Source organism: Ixodes scapularis, unplaced genomic scaffold (genome assembly GCF_016920785.2).
Source record: "Ixodes scapularis isolate PalLabHiFi unplaced genomic scaffold, ASM1692078v2 PGA_scaffold8__174_contigs__length_109621045, whole genome shotgun sequence".
NCBI lineage: Eukaryota > Metazoa > Arthropoda > Arachnida > Ixodida > Ixodidae > Ixodes > Ixodes scapularis.
In genome coordinates this window covers 71,672,512-71,691,932 of record NW_024609883.1, presented here as the reverse complement: position 1 = coordinate 71,691,932, position 19,421 = coordinate 71,672,512, and the positions used below count along the sequence as shown (strand labels likewise).

Genomic DNA, 19,421 nt, shown 5'->3' with positions numbered 1-19,421 from the left:
GACACTAAAGGTGCGTTCACACAGTAGCGTTTGGTCACGACCGACGCGAAAGACCATGTTTAAGCCTCCTGTGACAGGAGGCTTAAAGTACCTCTCTTGTCTCAGTCGGTCGTAGTCAAATGCAGGTGTGTGAACGGGCCTTAATACGTTCTGTGCAGGTGAGTAATACGGTCAGAGGGACGTAGTACAGGGAGTTAATCGTTGCGATAAGTCGAATGATGAAGTAAAATTCGTTAATTAACATTTGAATTAGTGAAAATAGACGCATGGCTCATTCCGATGGACCGATCCCCCAGCCGGTCTCATTGCGCCACCGCTGCCGCCATGCATTCTGGGAGCTGCAGCCTTTCTGCACACGCCACAACGTGGCTCGAGGCTCTGCGCGAGCAGAGCAGGAGGCGGCACGAGCTGTCTCGTGAACTGGCGCCTGCCTGCTAGGAACAACATTTATGGCGGCGTCATGCACACGTGGAACGCTTAGTGAGGTCGGTCTAGTAGAAACTTGCTGGGCGTCATTGAAAACCACTAAATTAATAATGTTTAGAAATACTTTGATAGCGTGGGAAGCGCAGTAGTGCGTTGAAGTTACCACCCGTGGAATGGGCACAAGGATGGGGTTGTGATAAAAAGCGAGAAAACCCCCGCGGGCCCGCTATTCATTCACTCATTCATTCATTTTATGTGCTGCTGCATGTTGAAATACAGTCGCTGGAGGAATGGACAAAAAAGGCGACGGTTTTCGGCTTGATGATGTCTAACGCCCCCCACTTCATTAGCAGACACCAGAAAAAAATAAAATAAAGCAACTATGGGCAGAAACATTGAGGAAATTTACTATGTTTATGTCAAAATAAAAAGTAAGCTATATATCCTAAATTTACATGTCGAGAAATCCTAAAAAAAACATCAGTTTTAAAGAATAAGATGTTAAATGTCAGATGACAATGTTGTCTTTTAATAATTGGATTAGTAAAAAAGGAAGATCGTGTTTCAGCATTTGAGTTCCAAATATGGTTCTACTGTTATGGTGTTTTCCAAATTTCCTCGTGACGTACGCTGTAAAATTTCATATTGCTGGTTAATTCCGATATGCTACTAACAAAAGACTTGTTTTGTTTAATACTTAATGTATATCGAAGAACAAGATTGTAGTCGTGTAGTTTGTTTAGAGAAATTACGTTTAAAGATTTAAGCTATGGTGTTGTCTGGGTCGATTGTGGCACATTAACTATAGATGGAATAGTTCACTTCGTCAAGTTAGTTACTGTAGATGTGCCACAAACCAAGTGACTGTAATTTAAATGTGACATAAATAACAAATTGTAATAAAATTAGCTTAATTTTGATCGGTAAACTAAAACTGAATTTGTTAAAAATACCGACACCCTAAGACATTTTGTTTATTAAAATTTGAGTTTGTTCGTTCCATAAAATGTGCTCATTTAACATTATACCTAAATTCATTTTTACAGTTGGTACGACTTCAATACTAGAGAGGCTAAGTTTAATGTGCAGGTCCTGATTTATTTTGTGGTCTAAAAGGAAACTATACCCTCGTTTTAGAAATATTAGTTTCGAAAGAGTTCGCTCTGTCTATTAGTACAATGACTCTAAGAAGTTGCTTGCGGTTTCAGTTTGTTTAGATTCTTATCTTATATCAACAGACTTGTACACGTTACAAAAAATTGTAAGGAATTACATTTACAATCCTTCAAGGCGAAATTGTAATTAATTACAATTACAATTACACTTCTACAAAAGTAAGCAACCGTCACCCCCCAAAATAATCCGTTACTTTCGTGGTATTACTTCCATTATTACTTTCCTCAAATAAAGAACAAAGGGAAGAGGGCTATTCAGACGTTTATTGTTGACATGAGTTCCAAAGACTGACCTTGAGTATTTTCAGCAGCAATTGGCTCTCTCGAAAGTCTCGTTAGACAACTTGCCTCATTTCTTCGTGACGATTTTGCCTGCAACGCTGAACATTTTTTCAACTGGGGCACTAGATGGGAGTTCTACCATATTGTTCCTCAAGAATGCTTGATGCAGTGCATTATGCTCCTCCAGCGAAGCAATGGAAGTGCTCTTTACCCTGAAGAAAGAGCAGAGCTTCGTCGTTTCTGCAGTGGCTGATATTGTCAAAATAGCGGAACTGTAGAAGCTTCGCGATTTTGGTATAACTGGCCAAACTTAGAATAAGAGTTATTTATGTACATCTAACTATACCGGCAGATATTACCAAACAATAGAATACGAAGTTAGTAATACAGGGTATAGTTACATGTGACGATTAAATAATAAATAAGGTTTTGATATATACTCTTCTTCCTTCCCTGTGAACAGGTCGAGCCTTGGTTGAGACGTTGGTGAACAAGATAATACAATCTTTTCGATATAAATATAAGTAAAAGTGAAAGCCGTTTACAACTCCCTGTAACGCCGAATTGGAGCGCAGCTCTTAAGGAGGAGGAGGCGGGAAGGGTACTAGGAAAGGGTATACCCCTCCTCCTTCTCCTCCTCCTCCCCTCATTCTTCAATATCCTCCGGGGGGAGGGGTCACTTGACCTCGGGGGGGGGGGGGGGGGGAGGGGGGTCGTGCATTATGGGAAATGTCCCATAATGCACCGCGCGAGCCCCACCCCCGGGGTCACGTGGCCCCCCCCCCCCCCCCCGGAGCCCCGTGACCTCGGGGGGGGGGGGGGGGGGGGCTCGCGCGGTGCATTAGACATTTCCCATAATGCAACGCGTGGTTACGAAAGGAAATAAAAGCACAAGGTACACTCCCCAGAACAATTAATTAAAACGTCGGTTACAACAAGGCAATGTTAACGCACGTTTTCGTATGCGTATGTACCTTTATTGATGGCGTTCAGATTGCACAGCACTGGCTGGCAGTAGTGTAGTCCATTATACTCTCAAGATAGACGTCTGCTGAGGCCACGGACAGCGAAGGGCAGATAACTAAGCCCCACTCACGAGTTGCACTCCTTCCTCAAGCCCGGAATCTCTAACTACGCCAGGTACTCTTGTTTTAGAGCGCAGCTCTTAGGCGCCCGTTTCTGGCTTGAGCGGCGTCACCATCGGCGTCGGCGTCGGAGTAACCGCGCGGTGAATTATGGATAAATGTCCCATGATGCAAAGCGCGGGAAGGAGGAGGAGGGGGAGAGGAAGGGGAGGAAGAGGAGGAAAGAGGGAGGAGGAGGAGGGGAGAGAGGAGAGGGTATACGGATGAGGAGAAGTGGGCATACCCTCCCCTCCTCTTTCTCAAGAGCTGTGCTCTAATTCAGCGTTACAAGAAGCTGTAAACGACTTTTTTTAGAGCGCAGCTATTAGGCCCTTCTTTCCGGCTTGAGCGGCGTCGCCTTCGCCGTCGGCGTAACCGCGACGACCTCTCGGCATGGTGACGTTTCGGCACCGTGCCGAAATGTCTGCGCGAGGTCACGTGCCACCCCTCAGGGGGGTCACGTGACACCCCTCGGGGGGGGGGGGTCAGGGGGGTCACGAATCCCTCAGATGATCACGTAATCCCCTGACCCCTCCCCAAAGGGTGTCACGTGACCCCCCTGCCCCCCCCTCCCCCCCCCCCCCCCCCCCCCCCCCGAGGGATGTCACCTGACTCCCTGAGCCCCCTGCGGGTGGTCACGTGACCTCGCGCGGACGTTTCGGCACGGTGCCAAAACGTCACCACGTCTAAACGTCGCCGCGGTTACGCCGACGGCGACGCTGTTCAAGCCAGAAACGGGCGCCTAATGGTACGTTTACAGTTGCGGATCCGCCAGGGAATCCGCCAGCGAATCCGCCCAGCTTTTGCCGCTGGGGCGAAACGCTCGGCGGAAAACGCGGCGGCGAGCCGTGTAGGTCTGGGACCTATTTATGCCGCCGAACGAGGCGTTTTGCTGACCGGAAGTGACATTCCTGTGCAGCGTGACGCTGCCTACGTAATGAGTAGGCGTTCTTCTGGGAGCAGCAACGCCCAAAAGAGACAGCCGAGGTGGGAACTCTCGCGCCTTCTCGTCATATTTGACGGGATGTTACGAGAACAGCTGCCGCAGCCGGCGCCGCCGCTGCCGCCGCCGCCGCTTGATGGAAATAGATGTAAACGCAACGCGCTCGTCTCGCCGGGAGCGGATCCGCTCCCGTGGCAGCGGATTGCTTCTCAGGTGTAAACGTACCATTAGAGCTGCCCGTTTCCGTGACCCCCCCCCCCCCCCCCCCCGAGGTCACGTGACCCCCGTGAGATCGCGAGGGACACGTGACGTCACGGTTACCCCGACAGCGCTCGGAGGGAGGAGCAGCATGATGAGGAGGTGAGGAGGAAGGAAGAGGGGTATACCCTCCCCTCAGTACCCTTCCCTCCTCCTCCTCAAGAGCTGCGCTTTAATTCGGCGTTAAAGGGAGTTGTAAACGGCTCTAATTTTTTTAGTAAGCATTTGTGTTTGAGATACGATGTGTCTGGGGTAAAAGCAGGAAAGTGGAAAAAAGAGCATTTCCATTTCCGAGGTGCTCGCAAAAAACTAACGCACAAGAAAAGTGAATGAGATGCAGATAGCCTGGCTAGAATTCACAAATAAAGTAAGCCAGCCCTCAAAATTAACTACAGAAAAAAATTAGTTCTTAAAATGTGTTCTAATAAAGTGAAAAACAAAGCTAAAAATGATACTGTTCTATAAGAGGTGTTGAGGCGTGTTCTAATACATTTTGTGCAGCAACGAACGAAGATGCTTGTTGCTATAACACCTTCACTTATTAATGCGAATACATAGATTGTCCTATGGAGCGAGCCAACGTCATGAGCCGCGCCAAACGGCAGATAAATTCCCGAAGCCGCGATCTGAGGCATCCCAGCTTTGAAACCACGAAGAAAGCCACGCAAAACGGCAGTGATATGAAGCCGCCGCGCGTCAGATTCAATTGCCGCCTCCCCATGGCGCTGCGTGTCTGTGAGGCAGAGGCTTCACCGCTCCAGGCCCAAAGTCAGCGTGGCGAGGAGAGCGCGCGCGCTCGACCGTCGACGCAAGTACGCCGCGGATGAAATAAAAAAGCGGAGGAACGGCCATACATGCTTTCGTATTCACAACTCATGAGAAGTGTTTAGGAGTACCTCGAGCCTTTTTATCACATCACTTTAGTGGATTCTAGGGTAGACGAAGCTTCCTAAGCTCCTTTTGTGACATTATGAAAATGGTCATGTCCATTATAAACCAAGGGGGACATTGTTAATTTTTGTGTGTGCACTTATGCCTCAAACTTCTCGAAGAGGCACACAATTACTTGGTGTCCCCCTCTCCCCATCTTGGATTGCAAAGAAAAAAAAAAGGAGAAAAAAAAATATATAACTTGATCCCATTTCTTAGAAACATTTATTTAGATTTTTTGACTGAATTGCTAGAATATGCAAAAAAAAAGAATCATATTCAAGGGCTTGGTGTTGTAAAGAAATGGTTTGTGGAACTGGAGAGTGTCAAGCCTCCTTTTGTGCTGATCATCAAGGCGCGTGACAGCGTGACTGCAGTCGACTTTACCAAAATTAGCAATATTTTGTTTTCTTCTTGTGGGCCAGGAAGTTCCAAGCGCAGCTGCGCTCTAAAGGCCAAGAGAAACATGGGACGCAAAATCAAGCTCAACATTGCCACGGCCAAGGCTCGACGAAACACCATCGAACTCAAGAGGGAAAGGGGGAGAAAGCATTGCGAATCCTTCACCGAAAAGACTGGAGCTAGACGGATGTGGCGCACCTTCAAGGGCATGACCCAGAAAAGGAAGGTCAAGTGTACAAGTCAAAACCTCGCACTCAAAATGGGACTCACTGAAGAAGCCGTATAAGTGTAACTTTCACGGCGTTTTTTACACAAATCTGTTAAGTTTAAGACACACCCCTGAATATATTATATATTACATCTTTTTCGTGTTTCGACGTGCTCAGGAGACTGGACTTTGAACCCAACATAAGTATGGGCGCCACTAACGGCCACAATATTAACGTCGTTGGGAATTGTCACTTATTGGCCTTGTAGCAGTTGCTTTACCCACATAACTACTAAATTCCAGAACTGCATTCTGTACTAGCTGTGTGCGAAATTTCCAGGTACAATCGCAAGAAAATTTATGGTAGAGTAACATCGAAGCCACATGTTGAGTGTTCGTTAGTTACACACTCCCTTGAACGTGGTTTTACCAAATGTGAGCGTCCTTTGCTTAATTCTATGTCGGATTCAAGTTTCCTTTGTTAGTAAAAAATAATGTACGAATAATTTAAGACGTTGCGGTTTCCTTCTGTTGCAAGATTGACCCTCTTTGCTCCCACTAAAACACAGATGACTTTACAATCATTGTTCCAGTGACGAACGACCTCCTGTACCGAGCGTTCCAACGACGAAATGACCTCGAACCAGAAAGAAGGTGTGACCAGTTGTTTCCCTGAGAAGTTTTAGGGTGACAAGTGGGATTTTGCCCAGTGGGCCGATTCCCAGTTCGAATGTACATTTCGCCGTTTATATCTTCTACAAACTGACTAGTGGCCTTACACCTTGCAGTTATATTGTCATGGGTGGTGACCAAAAGAACAGTAAATAAGCAGGAAGAAATAAACGTTTAATGTGGCGAACTTGTGCCCAAAACTATAAAAACAGAGCGTCGCGAGCGTCGAAGTCGGCGTAACAGCAGAGTCGAACGCTGAAGCGAGACTGACTCCGCTCGCCATGCGGAGAGCCCCTTATGTACCCTCGTGGGTTTCTGAAACATTCGGCGTAGAACTTTCGGCGCGTAGGGTATTTGGAACTCGATCAGACGAGAATGTTCTCGAACTTACGAGAACGCCAAGTTGACAGAATAAATAGAAGGACATTTCGCTGACTGGAATCAAACCTAGACATTCCGCGTGACAGTCAGGCACGCTAACCATCCGGCCACGCACGCGCTCCCTCGTCGACACGCGTGGCATAATTAGTTTCCTCCATCCTTAATGGTGCAAACGTTGACTCCGTTAGCCCCGCATGTACACGAAAAAGAGACGAGCCTGTTTACTCTACAGAGTAGCACTTTGTTTGCCTTTTCGATTTTTGTAATAATTCTGTGCGTGTGCTCTAATAAAAAAAAGTGCGTTATCTTTGCTGTGCGCTGCACATTCTCGATTGCTGGCGCCCGGCGTAGTCGGGCAGGAAAAAAAAAAGTATTGGATGAGCGGCGCCACATTTTATTGTACTTTCGACCCAGTGGAACGATGTCACTCTTGCGATGTCACTCTTGTTTCAAAAAGGCCGCACTGTGGCGTTACAGTCAACTTTGAACTCAAATCGACCAAAAGAGGGCATAGTTTTACGACTTTGTTATTGTACGGCAGAGCCGCCACGTGTGCACCACATACGAGATCAACGCTCTACAACTACACTTTTCCTTTGTTGACGCTAGCTTATTTTTTCTTTTTTTTTATAAACCGGGTTATCTGCGTTACTCTTTTTGTTACAGTTTACCTGAACCTATATTTTACTGTCGCCGCATACTTACTTCGTGTCCACACGCATCCCTTGATTGAAGAATTGAGATATTGGTCATCAAGTTCGTACCAGTTTAGGTAGATATTTCTTTTTGTCCAGGCAACTAAGTGTCGGTGTAGCGAAGAAAATGTCGAAGATGACGCGACAGGTTATTCCCTACTCATTCGCCAAGGAAATGAACCTTCCTTCCAGGTAAGAATACTCTTTAACCCGAGTATACGAACGCAGATGTTCAACCTTCTCAAGGCGGAGGTGATTTTTTCATGAGTTGTCCACCCAATGTTCGTCTGATAACGGCAAAAGATGACGCTGGTTATGAATTTGTGCACTAGAGGGCCTGACTTGTATGCACAACTATAGCCGTAGTAAACGAAAGTTCGCCTCCACACAAAAGTTTACTAATCCTCCCCCTCCCCCCTACATTTGTTGAATAAAAATATATGCAGGTGCATCCTATACTAGCTTTGGTAATTTTATCAAGACGAACACGTTTCAAGCGTCAAAAGCATCGTTTCTATTTTCGACAAGCAAATCTTGTAAAAAGTACTTCGCGCATCTCGTGAATAATGAGCAGACCGTGTTTTTTTCCTTATGTGACACTGATTATAGATCTAAGGGAGGGTGCGGCTCGGAGCCACTTCTTTTCAGTTTTTTTTTAATAATAAAACGTTACCTACTTATAAAGTTTCTCTTTTTTTAAAGCGATCATTAATTTCATTGTAATAAAAAGTTTTTTGTGCACATCACTTTTATTTTATAAGAGGTATGATGAAATAGCTAAGTTTGCTTCGAAGTTTAGAACGCTAGTAACAAGCCAAAAACTGCGTAAAAATTTAATTTAGAGGAGGATTCTAAAGGCTTCGCAGAACCTTCTTCTTAGAAGTCCTTTAGAAGTATGCAAAACTTAGCAAAAACATGATTAAGATAATGCAATTTCAAATACCTAAATCCATGCACTCTAGGTGTCCCCAAAATAATACCTAAACACTTTAACGTAAAAAAAAATTCCAAGCAAAAAAAAAAAAAAAAAAATGTATACGCAAGAGTACGACTAAAGCAACGGGATTGTTAGGCGGTATTGGGGAATTGTAGTAGACCGTTTCCGCAGCCCGCTAAGCACCCGGATAGCGCTCCGTAATCCGCCACAAGACCTTGAACTATGGAGACAAGGCTGGCGGCGCGCATGGGCAACTGCGGCGTTTTCTTTCCGGATACCGTAGCGGAGGAGAAAAACGGTCTACTACAATTCTCTATTCACATGGTGAGAGAAATCATTGTAGAAGCAATGTCTATGAATGCTTAAATGCCGCAAAATCCCCGGATGAACTTTGAGAACTCACGGATATTCAGCTCGCCGTTGGACAAACGTTCTTCGAGCTACTTGTCTCCTTCTTTCTTTTGAAACTTCTTGTGCCGCTTTCGGGCTTGAATACCGTTGGACAGTAGGAAGAGTGTGATCCTGGTCGTGGCATCGTCCCGCTTGATAAGGCCCACGAACATAAAAAAGTTGGGACGCGCCTTGCCGATGACATTGTTGACTTTTTTGTAATTGAATGACAGAATAATTACACATTCTTGCGAGTATACCGATTGATTGAATAATGGAGTCTTTTCTAATGTTGCAAATTGCAATCACCGGTGCCAAGTCTCATAGAAGTCGTTTATCCGGGCGCCGTTGTTTTGGGGATGGTTCTTCCGGTGCATATCGTATTTCACGAACAACCAAGTTTTCTTAAAGTGCAGGATGAGTTAAGAAATTCCAGGGGCTGGTGATGCCAAAGTCTTCAAAGTCCGCCAAGCAATGCGCACGAACGTGGGCGGGACAAACGTTAAACTAATTGTCTGGTGAACAAATATTGTCACCAGAGAGTGACCCTGATAGGCTCTGACGAGACCAAAACAATGAACATATCGCTAGATTTTCTGATCAAAGTAAGAATGCCATTCCCCGCGCCGAATGCCAGGAAACACGAAAATGAAAACCTGAATGAGGGCGAGTTCAAAGTCCGTCCGAACAACGTTGAGAGTCAGAGGTATACCTAGAACCAGACTTGTACGTAATCCGTTACAAGTAACGAAATTACTTGTAATCCCTTACATTTATCAGTAATTTAGTAACGGAATAATTACGTATTTTCTAGAGTAATTTCAAAGTAATTCCCTTACATTTTTGACGTAACGGATTCCTTGTAATCCGTTACATTTTTTTTTTCAGAACCAACCCCCCCCCCCCCCCCCCCCATTTTCTAAATAGATTTTTTTGTGTAAAGTTGAGCGCAGTGACACTGTCACGCGAATTGACCAGCGCAAAGGGAAGCTTGGCACTCTTCAGTTCCGCAAAGCCTTTTTTTGCAACACCAAGCCCCTGAATCTATTTTTTTTAGACCCTAGCAACAATGTCAAAAAATCCAAATGAACATTTCTACAAAGAAAACAAAAAAGGGGGGGGGGCGGGCACGTTATTTCCGCTTTTTTTAAGACCCTTTGTTTTTTCTTTGGGATCGAAGACGGGGAGAGGAGGACACCAAGCGATTGTGCACCTCTTCGAGAAGGTCGAGGCGGTAAGTGCACTGAAAAGAATTAACAATGTCCTTCTCGGTTATAGTGACTACGACCATTTTCATAATGTCACAACACGAGACAACGCTCCGTCTAAAAGCTGTGGGTCAGCTTTTTGCGAGCACTTAGAAAATGGTAATAGTCTTCCTTTCTTCTTCATGTTTTGCCCCAGCAGGACGCATCTTATCTCAAGCAGATATTTTTTACAAATAAAACATAATGGTGGCTGACGTAGACTTGATATTCTGGGCTTGAGGAGAGAGTGAAACTCGTGAGTGGGGCCATAGCGTGGCTTACTTAGTCCTCTACCCTTTGCTGCGCGTGACATCAGCGGACGTCTATGTGGAGAACACTGGAGTAAACTGCAGCCGGTTCGTGCTCCGTGCGTTTTTGAAAGGCACCAAGAAAGGTACGCACGGCAAACGTGCGTTTACATTTCCTTGTTTTAACCGACGTTCTAATTAATTGTTGTTATGACTGTCCTTTTATTTATTACTTATATTTAGGGTTCTGCGTTTTCGGTTTCTATTTTTCCAAAATTCGGCGTACGTTTTTCGGTGTTTATTTTAAAATTCAATTTTCGGCGTTTTTCGGCGTATATTTATGCCCACAAAAGTTTATCGGCTTTTTTCGGTGAATATAAAATAAACGCCAACGGACACCGGATCGGATGATCCTTGTAGCTCTGATACTTGTGATCACTCAAAGAATAACGGCATAGGTACATTGAAAAAAAAAATGGACCCTTTATTTGGCAAATGTGTGCAGCTCTAAAAGAAACAAGGAAAAACCTGAGAAGCACGAACAAGTCAGATATAAAGCCTATGCCCGAAAAACATAGAACTTCACCTTCTGTACATCAGGATTACGTTATCTTATAATACCACACCCAGATGTACGTTCCCAGGTTCTCCTCATTGATCCGCAGTCTTTCTTTCCTGTTGCTATGGCCCTGAGCTTCGAGAATGCCCTCTCAACACTAATACTGGACACTGGCAGGCTGAGAGGAAGCGCTGCCTGAGCCAAACTCGGTTAATCAACCAATTGTGACCGCCAAAAGAGAGACGGTGCGACTTTGTGAAGCTCAACACAGCATGCAGAGCTTGCATCAAGTCAGTCTTCCTTAAAACGAGTTTGAAAACACGCTCGTACATGGCAAAGTTATGGGGCATTTCGGACTTCAAGTTTCGATCGATGATGCGCACATTAAACCAAAACGTCGTGATGGCATCCGTGTATCCCATACATTCGGACACGTTTCGAAAGACACTGTTGTTCCACGTTTTCGCCACGGCTCTGCGGTACGACTGGAAGGTCAAAGTGACATTTTCCGGTTAAAACTGAATTTTAGAAAATTGATTCGACATACTTTTATCGGTTTTAATAAAAAAATGCCGAACCTAAAAACTGACCTTTTTCGGTTAAAACCGAATTTCCGAAAATAGATTCGGCGTACTTTTATCGGTTTTTATCGGTTTCAACCGAAAACTCCGAACCCTACTTATATTTATATACTGGAAATTCTTTTTTATTCAACAACGTCTCAAGTGACGCTCGAGCTGTTCAGAACCAAAGGAAGAAGAATATCGAGCCAACCCTTATTTATTATTTAATTATCACCGTACTGTTACAACTATGTATGGCTATTGATGACTTCCACAACTTCGCGAATTTTAGTAGATCGGTCCGGTGACTCCGATTACGATATCCGACACTTCGCCGCCGTCTTTGCGCATGCATCATATCGTTATCGGGTACCGTTATCGCGCGTATTGGAGGTACCGGAAGGATCTACTAAATCTTTGGAATAGCAGGCAACGGCTGCAACGCCGAAGCTTTGATCTACAATCGAGGTAAATAGTACTTCCCTTGTTTCGCTGAAAAAGCTCAATGCAGAGTATAAAGCATTCGTGAGGAACAATATGGCACTCACATCCAGTGCCTCAGCTCAAATGGTGTTCAGCGTAGCAGTCGACATATTGAGTAAGAGATAACGCAAAACGTCAGACGAGACATTCGAGAGCCAGCTGTTTCTCGAAATACTCAAGGTCATTAAATGGAACAGGCTGCAAGAATGAGAACTTGTATAACCCTCTTCCATTTGTTTCTTACTTGAGGATAATAATGTTAAAAGTAACGCCACGAAAGTAACGGATTACTTTTTAGGGTAACGGTCAGTTACTTTTATGGTAGGGTAATTGTAATTGTAATAAATTACAATTTAGCATTGAGTAATTGTAAATGTAATTCCTTACTATTTTTCAGTAACGTGCACAAGTCTGCTAGAACGTCCAACGCCTTCTTGAAGTGTATGAAGGCCGCCACATATACTTGTCGGGACTTCCCGCAGCTAGAAGAAAGACACACATGTTTAAAATAACTGCCAGTTTAACGGCTCTGAGGTTGACAAGTTGATGGAGCAAGGATTGACAACAGAGAAAGGTGCCATCGATGAACACTTCGTCCATTTCCACAAAAATGAGCGAGCGCTTCTTTCGTGCAAAAGCAATGGACGTGACCCGCACTTGTGGTGATGTCAGAGAGTAAAAAGTCAAGCTTATCGAGTGTCTCCGTGTTTAGTCTTCCAAGGCTGATCTCTGCCTTGGTAAATTTTGGTAGATATGTTTGCTGCTCCTTTCTTTTCCGACACAGGGTGTTTCTCACGCTCTCGAATGTAGGCAAATCAAGCCTCATGGCGTCGTCAGATTAGAAGAAAACCGTCAAGTCGCAAAGACGATTACACCATGAACATTTCGCACACTTTTACGCGAGTAAGGACACGCGTGACATGTCATACAAACGAAACAATGTTTTCACTCACTTGTCCCGCAAGGCTCAAGATAACTGTGCTGTATCCTTCTGGTGCTGGCGCGCGAGTCTCCGTGCTGACCCTTTTCTTTTAAAGCATTCTTCAATCGTACTTCACGGAGTTTGCTGCTATCGGGTGGATAAGTGTGCTCTGAAAAAGACGTGGTAATAATCGAATGTCGCACGAAGAAAATAATCTTCATGTTTAATTGACCGAAATAGAAAATCGCTTAAATTGCCATTTTAACTACCAGAAGAATTGTCACTAGAGTTGGTAAAAATTCATAAGAGGTATGGAAATAAATTTACCCTAGGTTTTCTAGGTGACTTCTTCTTCAGTAAGCACCACGGCTTTGCACTTAAAAGGAAACTCCGCTCCACTTTTGTTTTTGAATGAACAAAAAAACAAACAGTGCAGTCGTCTTGAGTATCATCTGGAAACGCCACAGGCCAAATATTAAGACTTAGTTATGTCGAAATGTTTCTCAAACGGTCTGGCAAACTTTTTAATGTGCGAACTTGCCAAAATCGGGCGACTCTAGCGGGGTAATTGAGGTCCAATCAACAGCGCAGTCAAGGCTACAGTGTTGGCATAGCTAACACCGAGATAAACGTCATCAATATTTCTTGGCAGAAGAGCGTGTTGGTTTAAGTCATGAAAGATGTGGTTGTGTTGTCCCTGTTTTAATTGTTTATTCTTTCTTCATCCATGTCAATATTTCTACTTTTTGTTAACTTTTACTCCTCCGAGCAAGCGTAAAGCGCAGACCACATGGCGCGTTTTTGCTCGCGATTCAGGCGCGTCGGCGTCAAACTGACGTCATTTCCTGCGCGCGGGCGCGCGTTTTCGCGGGAGTGTTGGTTTCTAGCCGATCCAGAACAAGACGCGCGCGCCGAGGCGTCGAAGCGGCTCTCGCCCAATGAGGGTCGGTCGAACTATCACGTGATCCTGCACAGTACGCCGTTTCGTATTCAGCACATTTCAAAGTGTTCAAAAGCATTTTTATTTTCCATATAAAAATTGAAAAGGTGTTTCTTTTGAGCCACTAACCCGTTTTATTTACTTATTGTTCCTTTAAGGCGCGTTCCCACCGGCGATGCGATCTAGTCGCGCGATAACTTTCATCGCAAAAGCGACCATCGCGGGCAAAAGGCGACGCGATTTGAGCAGTCGCTGCTCGACCCGACTTTTTTGCGATGCGATCTAGTCGCGGAGCGGCTGAGCCAATCAACGGCGTTCGGAGCGAGAGTTTTCGAGAAACGACTCGCCAACGAAGGCGTTGGACTCGCTCATCGCGCACGCCGGTGTGACCATCTAGCTTTTTTTGCGATGTGATCTATCGCATCGCGCGGCTGCTTACTTCGCCGTTGGGATGCCACTTTAGTTCTCATTTTGTAGTATTTGCGTCAACATTTACATCGCGTGTTGAGAATCCTGTTATCTGGCAACGCTGATAACGCGCGGCCGCACTCTAAAAAAGGCCCGTGCGTCTGCTTTCCCGCACACCACTCGGAGAGCCAATCACCGCAACTTACGGAGGCATCTCAGCGAATGGCAATGCCGAAAGATCTGTTTAGACCAAAAAACGCAGTCTGAGTTGTGACATTAAGCAATGCAAGCGTGACGTTTTGCATTGCTTAATGTCACAGCTCAGACTGCGTTTTTTGGTCTAAACATATGTTTCAGCATTGTCATTTGCTGAGCTGCCTCCGTAAGTTGCGGTGATTGGCTCTCTGAGGGTTGTGCGTGTAAGTAGACGCACAAACTTTTTTTAGAGTGCGGCGGTGCTTGGCTTTGTCTGCATGCGGGTGCCCCCGCGTCAGCTTCCGCACGAGCGTCACGTTTTCACGTGTAGAACAATGCGCCGTGCGAATGATATCAGCAGCGTTTCCTCTCTGCTCTCAGCGGTGCCCACGGGATTGACATAACGCGCCTGCGCAGCGGGCTTCTCAGCCTTGGGAGCCTTTCATTGGCCTGCGAGCGGGGAGCCGATATCTGCTACCAATAAAACTCCCAGTGCGCTGCGCTACACCGCCTTTGCTACGCTCAACGTCGGCGTACAACAGAGACTGTACCACCGTCTCCCGCGTCATAACCGCCGTCGTTCTCTCTCCGTTTGTGATTATTACCTCTCGGAGTTTCGTTCAGACTAGGTGCGTAGACTCATGCCGCAGTTGTGCAGACGTTGTTCGATATCCAAGACACAAAAACGTGGTGAAGACTACGGTGCAGACGACACGTGCACATTGAACGCGCCCGCCCCAACGGTAGCTCGCTCCCATCCCTCCCGTCGTCGCGTAGAGGATTACGGGACCGTTTGTACCACGTGGTAGTCATGCTCTTTGCGGCCCGAGGCTAATGTTGCCCGACAAAGTCACAGCTTCGGTTTCGGTTTATAGGCTCATGTTTAGAATAGGATTTCACAAAACATATCTCATTTTTCGCGAAGGAAATGACGTAGTGTCTTTTAATATTGGTTTTCAAGTGAAATCACTCATGATCCCAAAATTTTCGTAATTGAGCTGAGTTGCCCTCTAAAAGCGCCCAGTAATTCGTACATCACCAAGCGGTTCTGCTATTTCGGTTCTTTTTTGAGAAATCACTATCTGAATCCGTCTACCGCTACCGCGGCAAAGCCTTCCCTTTTTGCGATTTTAAGAATTTCAGCTCCAACTTCCGCGGCAAAGCCTGTTCTGTTGTTCTTAACTTCTGAACGGACAAGGAGGCCGGGGAATCCAGTACGGGGATTCGCGTGGGTGGTTTTTGAATGGCGAGGGTTTGGTAAATGGTGGAGATATTGCAGGGGATTTGCAACGGGGGTTTTGGGACGAGGTGTTCGGGATAAGGTTATCTCGCGCACCACCCATACTATATAAAAGCAAGCGTGCTTCGAACGTGCCTGAGGTATGTCCTCAAATAATTATCTCATCATATCTGCAGCGAACACTGTACTTTGTGTGAAGTACACGCAGTGTGTCAGCGTCTTTAGGAGGGAGGGGGGATGGAAGCTGGGGTGGTAGAAACAATCATGTGGGTTGCGGGTCTTTTTGTTTTTACTGATATTTTATCGTTAAACATCTTGGGGTCGAGCGCAGAGAACGCTAAATTTGTCTTCGATGGTGTCAGGAATGAAACTGCTAAATTGGACTGCAAGTGCTGAGATCCCTCCCCCTCCGGCGCCCCGTCGGTGTGGACGACGGAGCTGAGAAGGAAACGGCACACACGGTTGAGGGCACGCGCATCTCTCCATACCTCTGCGGATTTCCTAACCGTCTGAGTGGTGCTTTATAACCGGAGATTCTTCTTTCCACAGTGCTGCCTTTCGAGTTGGAAACACCATGTACATCTCTGGGGTGATAGGGTATAGGCCGAGAGATTCTGACTCCGTGGTTCCTGGTGGAATCGTTCCTGAGACCCGATTGGCAAGTTCTTTTCAGCAGCCAAGTTTTCTTAGAAAAAGAAATATATATTACACCAGCTTGATTATGCTCACAAAACCCGGAGAGCACAAACTGTATTGAGCTTTGACTATACCATCTCGCAGAAATTGAAGTCACGGGACTTGAGGTAACATTACGTGGTCAATCATGTGACGTCTATTTCCCCACTAGTTTTAGCGTGGAGATTGACGTCACGTTACATGACTTTCACCTCTTACGATTAGCCGGGAAATTGACCCAAGGTGACTTTAGTTAACATAACGTCATGTAACTTGGTCTTGTGACAATAATTTCTCTGCTAAATTTAGCGGTGAAATGGACGTGACGGTTCTACTCGACGGACCCTCTTGACGGGACTTTGTGACAGCCCTTCATATATTCCGGTCTTCGAGGAAGTCCTTAGTAACGGTCCTTCGTGACTGTTATTAAGGTGTTCACTGAAAAATGAAGTGAAAAAAAAAGTGTAATTGTTATAAAAAGGGGAGATTTCGTTTTTCTATTGGCATACTCGATTGTGGATCGTTAAAGGCGCCACTTCCAGGGGCGGTCATTTTTCTTAAAAAAACACTAACACCAACCCATTGTTTTTTTGCCAGGTGATTTATTATGGTGTCCGAAGACTACTCAATGAATATTTGCTACAGCGTCACGTGCATTTTTAGTAACGTCAAAATACGCAAGTTCTCGAAACCGAAACCGACACTGGACTTGGGAAGAAAAACAAATATATAGGAGGGGAAAGTTAGCGGAAGTCACGTTGCTATGCAACTTTTTCTTTTCAATCAACGTATTTGCAGCTTTTTAGAAGCCAGTAAAATAATTTGTCCGTGTCATTTTTGTCAATTTTTAGTATTGAGTGTGTGCCTTCGATGACCCATGATTTTGATTATCTTTGGTGGTTGTGTCTAAACTACAGAAAACGGCTCGTGACCACGGAGAAGAGCGTGAGCGCGACTTAAACCGCTTAGTTCTCGATCGGTGATTTTTGTGCTGAAGGAAAACGAATTTCGAGCCTCGAATTATGTTCTGTGCAGTTGGGCTCTGATATGTTACGTACACATAAAAACGTTTTTGGTCACCATAAAATCCAGCGTTCCTTTAAGTGGCAGTGACACATGACCTGCCAGTGTCCTTCGCATTCTCGCCTTTCGCACTTCTAGCTCTAAGTTCAAAAATGTACACGTTACCGAAGAAAAATAACTAAATTCTGTAACCTGTTACTCGCTCAAAAAGTGCCCAAGTGCGTCATTCGTTAATGGTGTTAAAAATGAACGAGTCACTTCAGCTCAAAAGTGTTTTTTCTTTGTTACTCTGGATGTGTCGTTTTTCTGAAACAGTAGCCGCCTTGCAATATTACGCGTTATCAAAAATCCTTTGCTTCTTAAGCAATTTAACGACATCTTTTCTCCTTTCTTGCTTCCGCTTTTTTTTTTTTTTACGTGAGAGTCACAGGCGAGAGCTACGGTGAAAACCGAGTAGTGTAATTTGTGTTGTACACCTTTCTCTTTAGAAGTAACCAAATATCGCGAACCGTTACTTTATCAAAAATTAACAAAATACGCTTTTACTTATTTTCTCGAAACTGAACCAACTCGTTCCTGCGTAACCGGAAAAAGTAACTAGATAGAAGTCACGCGCTACGTGTAAGACTGGATGTAACCTATTGAGTTGCATGTATCACGATGCACCTTCTGCATCAGCAGTCTAGGCCAGGCATGATATGTTTGCAAAGATCACTAGAATAGAATGTCAAATACATAGACATCAAATGTGTATCCACTAGATCCCTAATATTAGTAGACCTTGGTGTTTATATGAGATAACCCATAAACTCCCGCCCTTCTTTTCTCAATTACTCACTCGCCAAAAGAGTATTTACGGCAAAAACGTGAAATGAGTGTTCATGCGCTCCTAGGTTTTACAAAATGTTCACGCTTTCCCTTACCGTCTTCTAGGCCCTTACCAATCTTGGACATCTCCTGGAAATGGGAAAAATGACCCATAAAAACGGTAAATTGATAAACTAGAGATTCACCTCTCCCTTTCTTTCCCAGATACCGCATACAAATGTGCTCTTAGTGAACAGTGGAGTTTATTCTTCGAGCTGAGAACCGGCAGATTTGAAATGTGTCGAACTGGTGCGAAGGAAGATAGGCTTCTAGCATCCACGTTGAATTAACACGAGACTGGGTTTAGAGAAGAAACGTCAAAACGTAGAAGGGACAGAAAAACAACAGGACGTCGTTCTGTATTTTTACTGCCCTTCTACGTTTTGATGTTTCTTCTCTATGCAAGCCTCAGGTTAATCGAACATGGTTAATGCTCACCTGCTCGCCTGCACCCTCAAGATATTTTCTAACATCCCATTTGTAAGTTTCAAGCCAACTGCTCTTTTTGTACAAATTTGCGGCACAAGCTGCGCCTAAGCGTAATGATTTCAAATTTTCATGAATGGCGTAACATTTAAGGCCTGTTTACAAACTTGCGACTTCTTAGCACTGCGTTCCTTAAAGGGGTGCTATAACGAAATTTCGGCGCTTATTTCTTGGTCTATTTGTGCTCAAGGGAGCATATCACATCAGACATAGCAATCTCTTGTTGAAAAAAAGACACAAAAAAGAATTTTTAAACAAATTAAGCGATTAGCAAAGCGCACCTGGTGGATGTCGCTAACGACTTGTTTGTAATGCCCGTCTGTGAACCTTGACAGGTAGTGACGATAACTGTCTCGCCACCGAGAAAAGAGGGGAAGGATGAACTCCCCTCTCCCCGATACTCCCTTTTGTGTGCCCTAGATGTCGCTATTGTCCCTCTACAAGATTTTAGAAGATTAACCCGTCACTCAAAATTCGTGCGAAAGCACTTTGGAGTTAGTTGCGGTGGCCCGATCGTTGGAGTGCTTCGGTGGCTGGAACGGCTAGGACATACTCTCGACGTCATTCTCGCACCAGCTTTGCTCGTATCGAGACAATATACGCCACGATTGCGGCGAATGTCACGTGCTCTCCGCTGGCTGCTCTCCAGGCGATTGGCAGAATGAGCCGTGGCTCATACTCAGCCTATTTCTGAACATGACGGGTATATTTAAAATTTTGTTGAAGTATACGTTTAAAACCT

At 45.0% G+C, this 19,421-nt stretch overlaps 1 protein-coding gene across 1 annotated transcript in view; it reads left to right on the top strand.

The window, feature by feature from the left end:
• The first annotated feature begins 2,740 nt into the window (after window positions 1-2,740).
• Window positions 2,741-19,421, top strand: part of LOC120844106 (2-iminobutanoate/2-iminopropanoate deaminase-like) — a 29,835-nt gene continuing 13,154 nt past the window's right edge. The window contains exons 1-4 of the mRNA XM_042287027.1: window positions 2,741-2,778; window positions 7,596-7,688; window positions 16,178-16,286; window positions 18,260-18,314. Coding sequence (XP_042142961.1) covers window positions 2,741-2,778; window positions 7,596-7,688; window positions 16,178-16,286; window positions 18,260-18,314 — 295 coding nt within the window. The remainder of the gene's footprint in view (window positions 2,779-7,595; window positions 7,689-16,177; window positions 16,287-18,259; window positions 18,315-19,421) is intronic.